The sequence below is a fragment of the Gavialis gangeticus genome, unplaced genomic scaffold (genome assembly GCF_001723915.1).
Source record: "Gavialis gangeticus isolate Ggan-Ray unplaced genomic scaffold, GavGan_comp1, whole genome shotgun sequence".
NCBI lineage: Eukaryota > Metazoa > Chordata > Crocodylia > Gavialidae > Gavialis > Gavialis gangeticus.
Window position 1 is genome coordinate 7,307,221 of NW_017729014.1, and position 12,931 is coordinate 7,320,151.

Sequence of the window (12,931 nt, forward strand, 5' to 3'; positions counted from 1 at the left end):
GGACAGCATCAATTTGGGCCAGGGTGGAGCAGTTTATGCCACAGCCAGGGGTACGGGAAGTCAGCCCTGGGAGGTGGAGGGGCTGGCTGGGGCACAAGAGTGCTGAAAGGGCGTATCTGTGTGGCTAGGTGGCAGGCAGGAGTCTGACCCCCTGCTGGCTGGGCTTGATTTACGCCGGCAGTCAGCATCTACACATGTGTTTATCGCAGTTAATTATCCCGCTGTAAGACAGTACTGTCTTTGACTGTACTGTTCTTGACAGTACCATCTTACAGCAGCATTAATTAGTTTACTGTGGCCTAATAGCATCACAGGTGTAGATGGTGATGCTTTACTTCTCAGCTAATTAGTCTACTCTGAAGTTAAGTGCACGTGTAGACATGGCCGCAGATAACTGCAGATGCAAACTGGGTGTCACATAAAGGAGATTAGATTGGAGGCTTAATAACATTTAAAATAAAATACATCCCCTCTCCCCAAATTCAGGCCCTTAAAATTGTAGCTATATGTGCAAGCTTCCAAAGTCATTTGGTTCCTTGAATTTTTATGTCCAATAATTTGTGTGCTATCCACTTGAGTCACTGCCCATTCCATTCCATTCCATTCCATTCCATTCAATCTCTTCAGTTCCTTTACCTCCATAGGGGTGAGGAATCATCCTGTGTTAGGGCATTTCATACCTCTTGGTTTACTGTGTTCTGCTTGGGCAGGAATGTAAACATCAACTTTGTTCAGCACTTCCCAACATTAGAGTTTCAGCATAAAGAAGACCTCAGTGTCACTGTTAAAATCAGTTTGGTTCTTGGGTTGGGATGTAAACAGACTGGGAGAAGTGGTGTCCGTACAAACCCCTTTTGCAATGCAGCAAGCTCCCTCTGGGTTTCCCCTCTCCTCAATGGGACTGTTGCTGACCTGGCTCAGGCTTTGCAGCCGCTGCCTCTCCTGAGCTTGCTTGGCCCGGTTGGCGATGTACCGCACTCTGCTCTGACTGCGAGAGGATGACCTGCGGAGGAGTCCCAGACCTTCCTCTTCCTCCTCTGACTCAATGGGCTCAAGACAGATCGGGGAGGTGATGTCATTTTCCTGTTGAAAGGCCATCAACTTCTTCAGCTGCTCAGTCAGCTCATCCTGGGGCTTGGCTGAAGGCCTCAAGCTTGAGGAGCGGCGCTGAGCCCGCATTGATCTAGTGACAAAGCTCCTGCTGATACTCCGGTACTTGCTTTCAAAAGTGCATGCAATATCATCAGAGGTGAGATCTCCAAGGCTCTTGGATTTTGCTTGGCTAGTCCCAACCCTGTCCTGGTCTTTGGACTTGAGAGAGGCTTGCTTCAGACTTTCCATGTAGAGCCTGTTCCAAGTATGCCTCCTAGGAATAGATGACAATGTGTCTTGAGGACCCCTGGCCAAAGGCCGAGGGCATATCTCATCCACCGGCAGTTGACCAGACCGCAGATTAGGATTGGATTTGCTCTTGGTCACCATTGGCATTTCACTACTGGAAGTCGTAGCAGACCGTGGACGCATACCTTTTCTCACAGCAATGGGCTCAAAGTTGTCATGCTGGGCACCTAGATCTGGAAGGCTTTTGCGAGCTAGGTTAGGGAGAGAAAGATCTATCACAGTGTCATTGGAGGACATGCTGGAGGAGGAAGACATGCTGTCCCGATGATTGCTGGAATCTAACTTGCTCCAGATCTGGTCATTTATGGTGGCATCAAAGTATACTTCTGCCGCTGGGGACAGGCTACTGGGATTTTTCATTAAGGCTGAGTGGTCTGAAATCTTGTGCCCTTCACTCTTTGATCTCTTTATTAACATATGACAGCCTGTTTGAGAAACAGGAGCAGCCAGATCCTGGGCAGCCTGGGGTTTCTGGAAAGCATCTGGAGGGAAAGTCAGCTGCGTGTTATTATTCAGGTTGCATGGTTGTGGTGCGACGGCTGTGGCACGACCCTCCTGGCTCATGGATCTGGCAATGCTGTGCACACCTGTCAGCGATCGATCTATGTGGTCTTCTTGTTCCTGGCAGCGCTCAGCAGAATGGGCTGAAGCATCACTTGGTGCCAAGACCCCCCAGGTTTGTTGAGGATTTGCTGCCAAACTAGACTGATGATCTTCAGCACGACTGTATGTCCATTTCCAACTATCACCATCTCTAAAATGTTCTTCTGTATATATCCTTTCATCTACCTGGACCAACATATTTGTGACAACTGCTCCTGGGATTATGAGCACTTGATCTTCTGCAGCCAAGCCCACTCTTGGTTCTTTAGCAAGAAGAGCTCTCTCAGGCAGGTCTGATGGGCCATCTTCTTCTGATCTAGATTCAGCAGAATGATCAGACACAGACTCTTCTTCAGAATCACTGAGGGGCGTAACAGGTAGAGGGAAACAAGAACCGGTATGTTGGTTTTCATTGGCAATGATGGGCTCTTCGGTAATAATTTCTAAGCTGCATAAGGAGGTGACAGACCTCTGCATTGAGAATTGGCGGACATCTAGGGGAAGGGATGGAGAGAAGAAAAATATACAGTGAGACTGGAATTAATCAGATATCAACAATGGTCATTCACTTAGAGCTGTAGAGTATCTTTTTATGCTATGTTTTTGCTATGAAAATAGCCTTTTATTGGAAATGATAGCCAGGATTTTCACAATGTACTGAGCACCCTATTTGAGTCACTCCAAATTCTTTGTCACCTTTGACAATCTTAGCACTCATGTATTTGTAGCATATTATTTCACAGTCATATTTTATATTCAAAGAAGAGCAATTCGTGCCTGCCTTTTTAGTGATGCCTACACATTCTCCAAACCCAGATCTCTAAATGCCATCTACATGGAACATCTGAATAGTTTTATCATTCTAAACTGAGACAAGCCAGCCTGAAACAAAATTGGAAGATCACTGCTCGACCAGCTGATGTGATGGAGAATAAAAGTGAAATGATTTTTTTTTTAACATTTCAGTCAATGTACCCATTTTTTAACTCTCACCAGTATAACATTATTTTTCCAAACAAATGTGTCATTTATTTTTCAAATATCACACACAAATGCATACTTCATGAAAATAAGGTTGACAGTACACTCCTGAATAGGCACGGCAAGAGCCAGTTGTCTGAACAGACAGATGCTTGGGCTGCAGTCTTTATACTGTATATCCTAGGATACAAAACAGTCATGCCAAAAAAACTGACCCCAGACCACAGTGTAAACATGCTTGAGAGCTAGCAAAGCAGCACAAAGAGTCCAGGCAACAATCTCAGGATTACAGGCAAGAGGGAAATTACAAGATGCCAGGAAACGAAAAAGGAACACAGGCAAACATAGTGCTTGAATCAGCAACACTCAGTAGACAATTACCTTTAACTTGCTTGTCCTTTCAGTTCTTAACTACAGAGACAGAGTATGCATGTGAAATAATAGGACAGAACAGAGGAAAAATCCAGTTAATTTAGGGAAGGCAGGAGCAGATAAAAGGATAACTTAGTGGGAGGGGAGAGAAGCAGACAAAAATATTAACACTTTTTCTTGTAGGATGCTAAGAATTTTCACCCAACCAGAGCACGTAACAGACTGCATAAAATGGACTCAAACCAAGGGCTTTTGGTGTAAAGCAAGTGGGAAAGCAAAAACAAAATTAGTAATTGTTTGAGGAAATTCTGGCAGTGAAACACGAGTTGGAAAATCCCTACAACTATCACCTTACTCTTGCCATTTTGAAACTGTTCAAAAAGCAGCAGTACAAATTGGGTACAAATGAGTTTTGCAGTAGACACTAGTTATCTCCGGGGCATACATGACATTACTGCAGCATGAAACTGTACAGCTCACACAGACACTGAGACAAAAGGCAAATCATAGAAACAGGGCCCACACACAGCAACATAAGTCAGTATGAAGCACAGAAATTGCTGCCAGCCTTGGAGGCAGGCTCGTGTTCTATTCTGCATTTTTCACATTCACCTGAATTATCCCATTTCTGGGCACAAAGCATTGGTGAAAGGAATCAATCCTAGGACTGGTCTGGTAGCCTAGGTACATGGAAGCAAAAAACTTAGCCCACCTCAGCTAACAGTCAGTTTTGCTGGTGCCTCTATCAGCTGTTCAGCATTCAACAGAGCTTAATTTCCTCTTGCTCCAACCCTTTTCCTGCTCAGTAAATACTGGTCTTAAAGCTGCAATCCTATTTCCACTAAAATCAACAGCAAAATTTCCACTGACACCAGTGTTCCAGCGACAGGTGTCAATTTCTTAGATTTCAGGATGGACTAGGGCATGAAGGGACCCTTGATGCCCATGAGTTGGGAATGTAAGGGAGAATGTCCCAAATCCAGATTCTACAAGGAAAACATCCACAAGGCAAAGCCTGCCACTTACAGATCCAATGGTGCTTATCAATACCAATGTGGGCACGTGTCCAGGGCTGAATGTGCCATGGAGAACAATCTGTACCCTTCCTCACTGACACTGCACCTTTAATATTAAAACATGTTAGTGGGGTAAAGTAGGGGAAGCTTGCATCACTATTTCAAGTTCTTTGCCTATTTAGGACTAAAATAAAGGCTCTCTCATCTTTCTGGCACCTTTCCTCAGCATGACAATTTTGAAGAGCAATTATATTAGCCAAACATTATTGGCTTCCTTGGAGTCTTAGCAAAGTGCACTGTAGGAGGAAGCGGATGGAGAATGACTGCAGTTTATGTAAACCCAGCATTTGTCACTAGGTCATCATCACCCAGCCCAAATGGCTTTCTTACCATTTTAAAATTTTGCAGATTCCACGCTTGAGAAGTCAGATGGATTTAATCAAATTCTGAGCGTATCATAATATTTCTTTAGCGACTTAGGCAGCTGGTGTGGGAGCTGGCACAAGCTATGGGAAACAGTTCCATATGTCGCATCTCTTGGAGCTTTTGAAAAGCCTAATGCCAAGGATCTAGACACAGGGTTCGGCAGTTGTGGTTTAAACTCAAGTCAGGGGAGCTGCTGATCAATTATCCAGATGTTCAGAACAGATCATGGGTACAAAAGTGAAAAACATAAACTTGAGGCCCGTAACACCCCTAATCTCCATGGGTAAATTGGGTCCACATCTAGAATACTGCTATATTTTTGCTGGCAGTTTTCAATGGAGACTGAAGTCATGAGGCACCCAATTCTCAGGGATGGTCAATGAGAGTTGGGGGCAACATTTTCAAAAGCATCTAACTGGTTTTCATAATTGTACTGCACAGTCCTATCTCTCTCAGGCTGCTTTAAAAAGCCCAGCTGTATAACTTTGAAGCGAAACAATGGAATAATTTAAACAAAGTCTGCATTTTTGTCAACTCCTCTCCCCCATCCCCTCCCATTTGATTTGATAGAATCTAGCAGTTCTTGGTAAATATGCTGAAAACCCCCCCAATCCAACCCAAAGTCAGGTTTCTTACTAAAATGTATACCGTCCCCTCTGAGATCAAGAATCCAAACACACAGCAGTGAGATTGTCAAGACATTTAAAAAATGACTGTTTCTAGGCTTGTTGGTGCCTTTGGAGAGAATGAAAGCAAATCCCAGCCCCTCATAAAAAAGAGCATAAAAGTGCAGCCACATATACACATGAACCAAGCTTCATTTTAAATCTGTGAGCAAACTGCACTGAAATCATATGCTTACCATTAAGCCTATCCATACATTTTTGCATCAGGGACTCACAGGTTTATATATTTTAAGGCCAGAAGAGAACATCCCATTGATCAAGTCTGATCTTCCACATAACCCACGTTACAGAATTTCATCAAACAATTCTTTGACTGAGCCCAAAAACAAATAGATGAAGTAGAAAATACTGAGACAAGTGCACTGAGGTGTGCAGTGTCTTTACTGCAGTTACTGCATGGTTCCACTCCAATCCTTCTGCAGCCTGTAAAGTCTACTGCCATACAAATACTAACAATAAGAATAGGCAATGTAGGTAACAATCTTATTTTCCCTATTCAACTCTACGCAATGCTCTGGTTGGGGTCTTAAAATTTACTTAGTATCATATTGCATTCATGAATACAACAAACAGTCCACAACCACAGGCTACAGGTGGCTTTGCTACTGGAACTGGTATGCTAAGGACACAAAGGACTAGTCTATACCAGGCACGGCTAGAAAATATAGAAACATTTATGCAGAAATGTTTTTCTTTCACTAAAAAAAAAAAAATGAATGACTATAGCAAAACAAAATGGAGGCACTGCTATGGGGTGGTGCTATGGGTAAGCTGAGGTAATGAGATGAGTTAAGGTGGACGGGGTGAACAAAGTCTGGTCTTACCAGTAAAGAATATAGGGGATTTACTTCGAATCTCCTCCAATTTTTGAACGAACAAGGCATTCATTTCCCTCTGCAGGGTGCCCACTTGCCTTCGGGAATTCTCAGAGCAGCACTTGGGCAATTCTGGACTTCCAAGGCTCTCTTGACTGCTGGAGTTGGAGGATATGGAGCCATTGCTGGCTGTGACCAAGTTGACAGTGCTTCCATACTTGCCACCAGACTGGCATTGCCATCTCTGCCGGGGATGAGCTTTTACCCCGAAACATTTGGATTCACCATTTTTCTTCCCTGGGGTCACAAAGGACTGAGTGCTCCTCGGTAGATCATCGGCAGTTCCAGGGCTGCTGAAAGTCTGCAAATCTGACTGAGGCCTGGGTTGATCTTGTATACCCCAATATTTTAGTTCTAATCTCTCGTCTCCTGTTATACTGCTATACTGATCGTGGTGCAGCATATCTTTAGTGATAGGCCTGGTAGTATGGTCACTCCACTTGCATTCTAGATCAGGGCTCTCACTGGAACCAATCATGCATTTCATGCAGTTGGTTGCCATTCCGATCCTACCCGAGCCGTTGATGGCACAGCGTGCAAAGACGCTCTGTTTCTCGCTCTGGTGCTCCTGAAGACGAACCCTGTTGGACCTCCTGATGGGCTCACTGAAAGTTGCACCCCCATGAGCACGAGTTTGACTTTTACCTTTACCAGAATTATGGGCCTTACCTTTCAACCCCTTGCCATGTACTTCCCCATTGGCACCATCTCTGGGAGCCGGCAATGGAGAAGTGTTTTCCGGCTCTTGCTCAAAGCGAGGCTGTGAGGAGTCTTCCAGTTCACGGTCTTCACTGGCCCCTTCAGAGCTGTTGTCTTTGGTATCGATAGCAATCTCAGGAAAGCCCTTCTTGTTCTTCTTCTGGCTCTTGGTGGGTGCGCTGGCTGTCCGACGTAAGATGTGACTGCTAAAGGAGTGTTTGCGATGGAGCTGACCAGCAGCATGACTGTCTAGAGAGGCCTGCTTTGGATTTCTGAGAAATAGGCCTTTTAAGCCCAGAGCTTGCTTGACCTGGAAAATAAAAGAAGCCCCCATAATAGAAGATGCATGTCTGGTTACTGGTATGCAAAACTCAAGGTGCAGTGAAGTGCAAAGAAAACAACCACACACGCACACATATACATACACATACGCACGCACACACATCTGGCATCCTATCAGATTGCCACCACCCAGTGTCAGAGCTAGCTGGAAAAAGGGGAGGGGATAAAAAAAATGAAAAAACTCCAAATATTTCCATGCAAAATGTCACAGCTGTTTTCTGCTGGCATTTTTAAAACTGAATTTTCCAAACAGTTTTATTCTTATATTAATGATCCATGCTTTTACTTTAGCCTTAACCTTGTGTTTATCCTAAATATCTACTTACAGGGAAAGCTACAGGGGTTAGATTTTTTTAAAATAGGAAAATCCAGAATGCTCCAATACTCACTGCAAGAAAAGATGGCTAAGGTACTCAAAAAACTCAAAACCTTACAGGCTTAGGACTCCCAAAGAGGAATTTCAGTTTTTTTCAGTACTAGCAATTGCTTTGCTATCTCCACCGCTGTGTAAGACAGAGGGTTTATTATCTAATGTGATCCAAAATTTAAGTGATTCATTCCCAGTAGGCTCACTCTAATGATACAGAGCAGAAACCAGGGGCAGGAGGAAAAATCAACTCACCACTGGAATCCAGGGCTAATTGGAGACTTACAGATTTGTTGTAAAGTTAGTTCTCTCCTTTAAAAAAATAAGACTTCTTAAAAAACAAACACAAATGGACTATTTAAACAACCCCTGAAGGGGGAGTGCTGATGTTTAAAAAAATCCTCATTGAAAATACTGGTTAGTTATGCCAAATTTACACTTTAAAAGACATTACAGAAACTTTGAGTGTCTCTGGTTGGTAAAACAGATTCTGGAGCCCCACAGTGACAGCACTCAATCTGGCAGTAACACAACATTGATAATGCTGCTGACTTCCTAAGGGACTGATAATTATGCTATTAGGGTCTGATCCAGCTGCTATTTAAATCTACAAGAGTTTTTTCCAGTGATTCCAGTGGGAGGTGGATCAGGACCTTAGTTAAGAAACCTGTTCTTTGAAGTGATACACAATCTAGTTAGAGCCCTTCCATGTTGCACGGTTGTATGCCTTTAACACCTCCCTGCTTCCTGAATGCAAAAACTCTGAAGGACTGGGAGGAGACTGTGTGTCCAGCAGCTTCATTTCTTTCATTGTAGTGTTTTATGCATCTCACTTATTCAGACTCTTCATTGCTTTGTCTTGCAGTTAGACCATGCATCTGTAGCTAGTTCTGTTATGGAATAGGAGGAGGGGGCTAAGAGTCTGCAAAAAGAGTCTCTCAGGATGTTTATACACATGCTCTGGGAGTAGCAGGGGGTGCATTAATTAGAGCGGCTCTGAGAGCCACTCTAATTAAAGGGCCTGGAGCGTCATGTGTATATCAGCGTCCCTGTGCTTAAAAATGGTGGCAGGGGCACTTTAATTAAAGCTTGTTGGATGAGCTTCAGTTAAAGTGCCCCCGCTGCCATTTTTCAGTGTGGGGACATTGATACACATGATGCTGGAGTCTGCTTGAGCACAGTAATTATCATGCTCCAGCAGACTCGATTAACTGAGTCTGCTCCGACGTGCTGTAATTACAGTACGTCAGAGCAGCTTTGCTGCATGTGTATAGGCACCCTCAGGGCTGCACACATCAGGTTTAAAGTCTATAAACTCTACTGCATGTTTGGAAGTTAGCAGTACCTTGGCCAGTATATTAAAGCTTCCCCCCAGCCCCCAGTACTTCAGGCAAAGCCCTCACCTACCTCTGTGAAGACAGCACAGATTTTGTTCTAGCAAAAGCATCTCACATCTCTTTCCTTTCACCTTTATCCTGGGTCACACTTCCTTGGCCTATGGCTCTACTCTATTCCCCTTATGCCAGGTGTCACCAAGAGAGGTACAAAGTCAGAAGAGACTACCATGCCACTTTGCAGTCAGTGACAGGGCACACAATGGCACTGAGCACCACAACTAGCTACTAAAGTGTCACTATGTAGTTAACTGATTCAAGGAGAAAACTAACTTGCATCTGGTATGTATTAAGAGCATTTGTATGGGGAGTTAGTGGGGAATAGCTACATTAAATTCATCTCACTGTGCACTCACCTCCCCACGTAGATGAGCCCTATTTGTATGTACAGCTCTACATCTAATGGTAGATTAGGTAGAGCAGATCACCTCAATCTAGGTTTGGGATTGTAGGTCCTACTGTAATGTAAGTACTATATATATATATATATATTTATTTATTTATTTATTTTATTGTCAGTTAAAAAGGGGTCCTGGTAACTACGGGCCTGGCTGAAACTAAATTTGACTGCAAAAAACTAATATCCCTTTTTGTGTAGGTTTTTTACATCATTTCAAAATGATGTGCTTGCACAGGGAGGATGTCAAATTCTACCAGGTCAGAATTCTCCCGTCACTCTTCGGGACAGCAACTCTCACCCACACTTTGCATAGGAGCAACAGACCACGAGATGGCCAGCATCCAGAGCAGAAGGCTCCATGGTGAGTGGCACACCATAAACACAATAGAAGTTGGGGCAATTTAAAATCTATGCTTTAAGATCACTCTAAATTTAATCACCCTGAACACAGGGGAGATTTCAGTTTTTACAGCAATGCTTCTTCAAGTAAAAGGAGACATCCAGATTGAAAAAAAATACAAGAAAAAAAATAACCTTGTCATTCAAACTGATCTTACATTTCTTGTGTAACCATAGGGAAATCTAAAATGCATGTCAAACACTTTGTTTTGTATTGTGATAGGAAGATGACTGTCCTGAGTGCCACAGTAATTGTTTACATGGAAAAGAGATCCAGGCCCAGGTGACAGAACTGCTCCCATCTCCACCCATGGGATTCAGTTTATATCATTTCCTACTATACAACCCTATTATCCAATGTCACCCGTATATGTTTTCATAATTGGAAAAACACATCATAAACAAGCAAAGTCAGTCAGGACCATAATACATACATTTCAGTGCTTGCCCAAGCATTAAATGCAGGTAATTGCTGCTTGTGACTTTCCCCACCCTCAGGCAGATGATTTACATCTCAGTGAAGTTTGCAAAGTCTCAGCATTCCTGTTAACATTCCAGGTGTACTTGCCAACTTTTTAGGTAAGAAGCTGATGCATAAGGAAGGGGTCCTTTGGCTTTTGGCTCTGCACTTGGAGCCTGTTGCACACAGCTTTCTTAAAACAGAGCAAAGAGACAATTGCCCATTCATAAGGGTCTCTCTGTCATGTCTGTAGTTTGATCAGACTCCTCTTTGGCAGTACGGTGACTTCCCTCCACTATTCTGAGTGTAAGGAGCGAGTACATGTATTCTCTTGAAGGCTCACAAGCCAGTGCTTGAAATTTATAACAGCAGGCACAACTGCTCATTTCAGTTCTGAACTAGCTGGGCCTTTGCAGCTTGCAGTCACTTTGATTCCTTTACCCTGTGATGTCACAGATGTGGTCATACTTCTCCAGTGCCAGCTGGAGTCATAGAAAAGACCAATTTAGAGTGGCTTGCTTTCCTTCCCCAGAACATAGGGCCAGATTTTCCAGTATGCTCAGGCAATTCCAGCTTTTGCATCACAGCTACAGCAGCTGTACCAACCAGGTAGGCTGGGTTATAAAGCTGTTTTTGTGTTACTGGAGTGCCCAAATTCCTCTGAATCAGTCTCACAAAAACCTACATGTCCTGATCATGGTCCTGATCCAAAGCACACTGAAGTCAGCGGAAGTCTCTCAAATTCTATGGCTATTGGGTTATTCTGAGAGATAAGAAGAGTAAGCATGTTTGAATGTAAAAAAATAATGACAAGGAGGAGGAGGAAACCTGCCTATGAAATATTTAGAGAGAGTTCAGGAAAGAGGACAGGGACCAGTTCTTCCCATTTCTTCCTAATGAGGGCAGTGCTAATGCTACAGGGTACAGAAAGTTTGTTAATATTGTTAAACTCTCTATAAACTGTCAGGGCAATGCAAAAGATGCTAGGAGCAATATGGAGTCATTTGCACTGGGGAGATCCAAGGCTAGGGTTAACATTTTTGGCTGAGCTACTACCTCTGCTAGTAACCAATGTGTAGGAGATATCGCACCAGCCAAAATATGAAGCATCTTAGCAGAATCCAATTGAGGAAAGTTGGCAAGTGCACAGATTTACTACTGTAAAATGATAACTAGACCCCACTATCAGATACTTGCAAAATTCAGAAAAATCTCCCACACACACATACACAAGTAACCCAAATTAAAACAAAAGAAATAATCCCACTGATGAAATGGGTGATGTGCAGTGAAGGGGCCCAGGTATCATTCTAGCTTTTCTGGTGCATCTCTGTTAGACTAGCCATTAATGCTTGAATCAAAGTCATGATTCAAGAACCCAAATCCAGCACAAATTTGGTTTTTAAAAAGGGTAAAAACAAGAGCCATTTAGAAGAAGATCCAGAATATCTGCTTTCAGCTTCAGTTCTAACTTTTGCAACCAGCGATGAAGATTTTTCTCTCCAAAGCAGACCTACAGTAATCAGCACCTGAGGTTTTCCCCCAAACTTAGCAAACTCATTAGTGTTCACTGCTCTAGTATAGTTCAAGAAAGTGTTTTGGGCTTTTTTCATACATGAGAGAAAAGCTAGCAAGCAAGCAGGAAAAAGAAAGAGGAAAATAAAAAGGAAGAGAAAGATCTTTATCCTGGATCTGCTTCGTAAATGGAGGATTCTCTGGCTGATCGATGACCCGACAAAACTGACCAAGATGTCACAATCCATGTTATGAGTTGAATATTTTCAAAATGCTAATAAGAAAACACCAATGCTAATGAGGTCACTGGTTAGACGCATGCAGGTGTCTGGTGGTGCTCACTACACCTTCCTGAGACAGGAGGGGGTACCTTCAAGGCTTCTAAAAATGCTCTGCTTCTAAAAGTAGACTTTTTTTGACATAGAGAAGTCCACTGAAATCACAAACAGACAGAGTAAAGGCAAGTAAGACACAAAACAACAGTGAGGGAGGATCTCAGAGATATGCACATCTAGAAAAACAAGTGAAATTCCACAATACATGTATAGACTACAGAAGAGACAGAAACAAGGCAAAGCATCTCTAAGAGACAGGTTCTAAGTAAACTAGAAGTGGTGGCATAAAAGTCTGAGGTCCTGCTTTTGCAACTTTGAGTTACTAAGGAAGCTGAAATGTCCGAGTTTAGGAGAATAATAGGCAATGCCAATATCTGTGCTGGAGCAGCTGGGTTAATAAGGATGGACAAAAGCCGAGAGAGTCATTCTCTACCCAGGCTTATGGAGGAAGCATCAATCATGGTTCCGGTTTGACACAGTGAGTGCGTGAAAATTGCTTTGCTTGTTCCAATAATATAAACCAGTTACGGAACCCTCCAAATTAACCCACTGAAGGGAATTCACACATTCACCTGCCAGGGAGCAGCCCTAGATATTTTCCCAAATTCAGAAAAAAGTATATTATCAAATAGAATTGATTGGAAAATGGGGGGGGGGGGG

The 12,931-nt window shown here is 43.1% G+C and overlaps 1 protein-coding gene across 1 annotated transcript in view; it reads right to left on the bottom strand.

Annotated features, from left to right (window-relative positions):
- Nucleotides 1-532: 532 nt before the first annotated feature.
- The window catches only part of PLCH2 (phospholipase C eta 2), a 393,529-nt gene continuing 381,130 nt past the window's right edge, over nucleotides 533-12,931 (bottom strand). The window contains exons 23-24 of the mRNA XM_019511675.1: nucleotides 7,030-7,369; nucleotides 533-2,498 (exon numbers count right to left, since the gene is read on the bottom strand). Of these exons, the coding sequence (XP_019367220.1) occupies nucleotides 748-2,498; nucleotides 7,030-7,369 (2,091 nt within the window). The 3' untranslated portion in view covers nucleotides 533-747. The remainder of the gene's footprint in view (nucleotides 2,499-7,029; nucleotides 7,370-12,931) is intronic.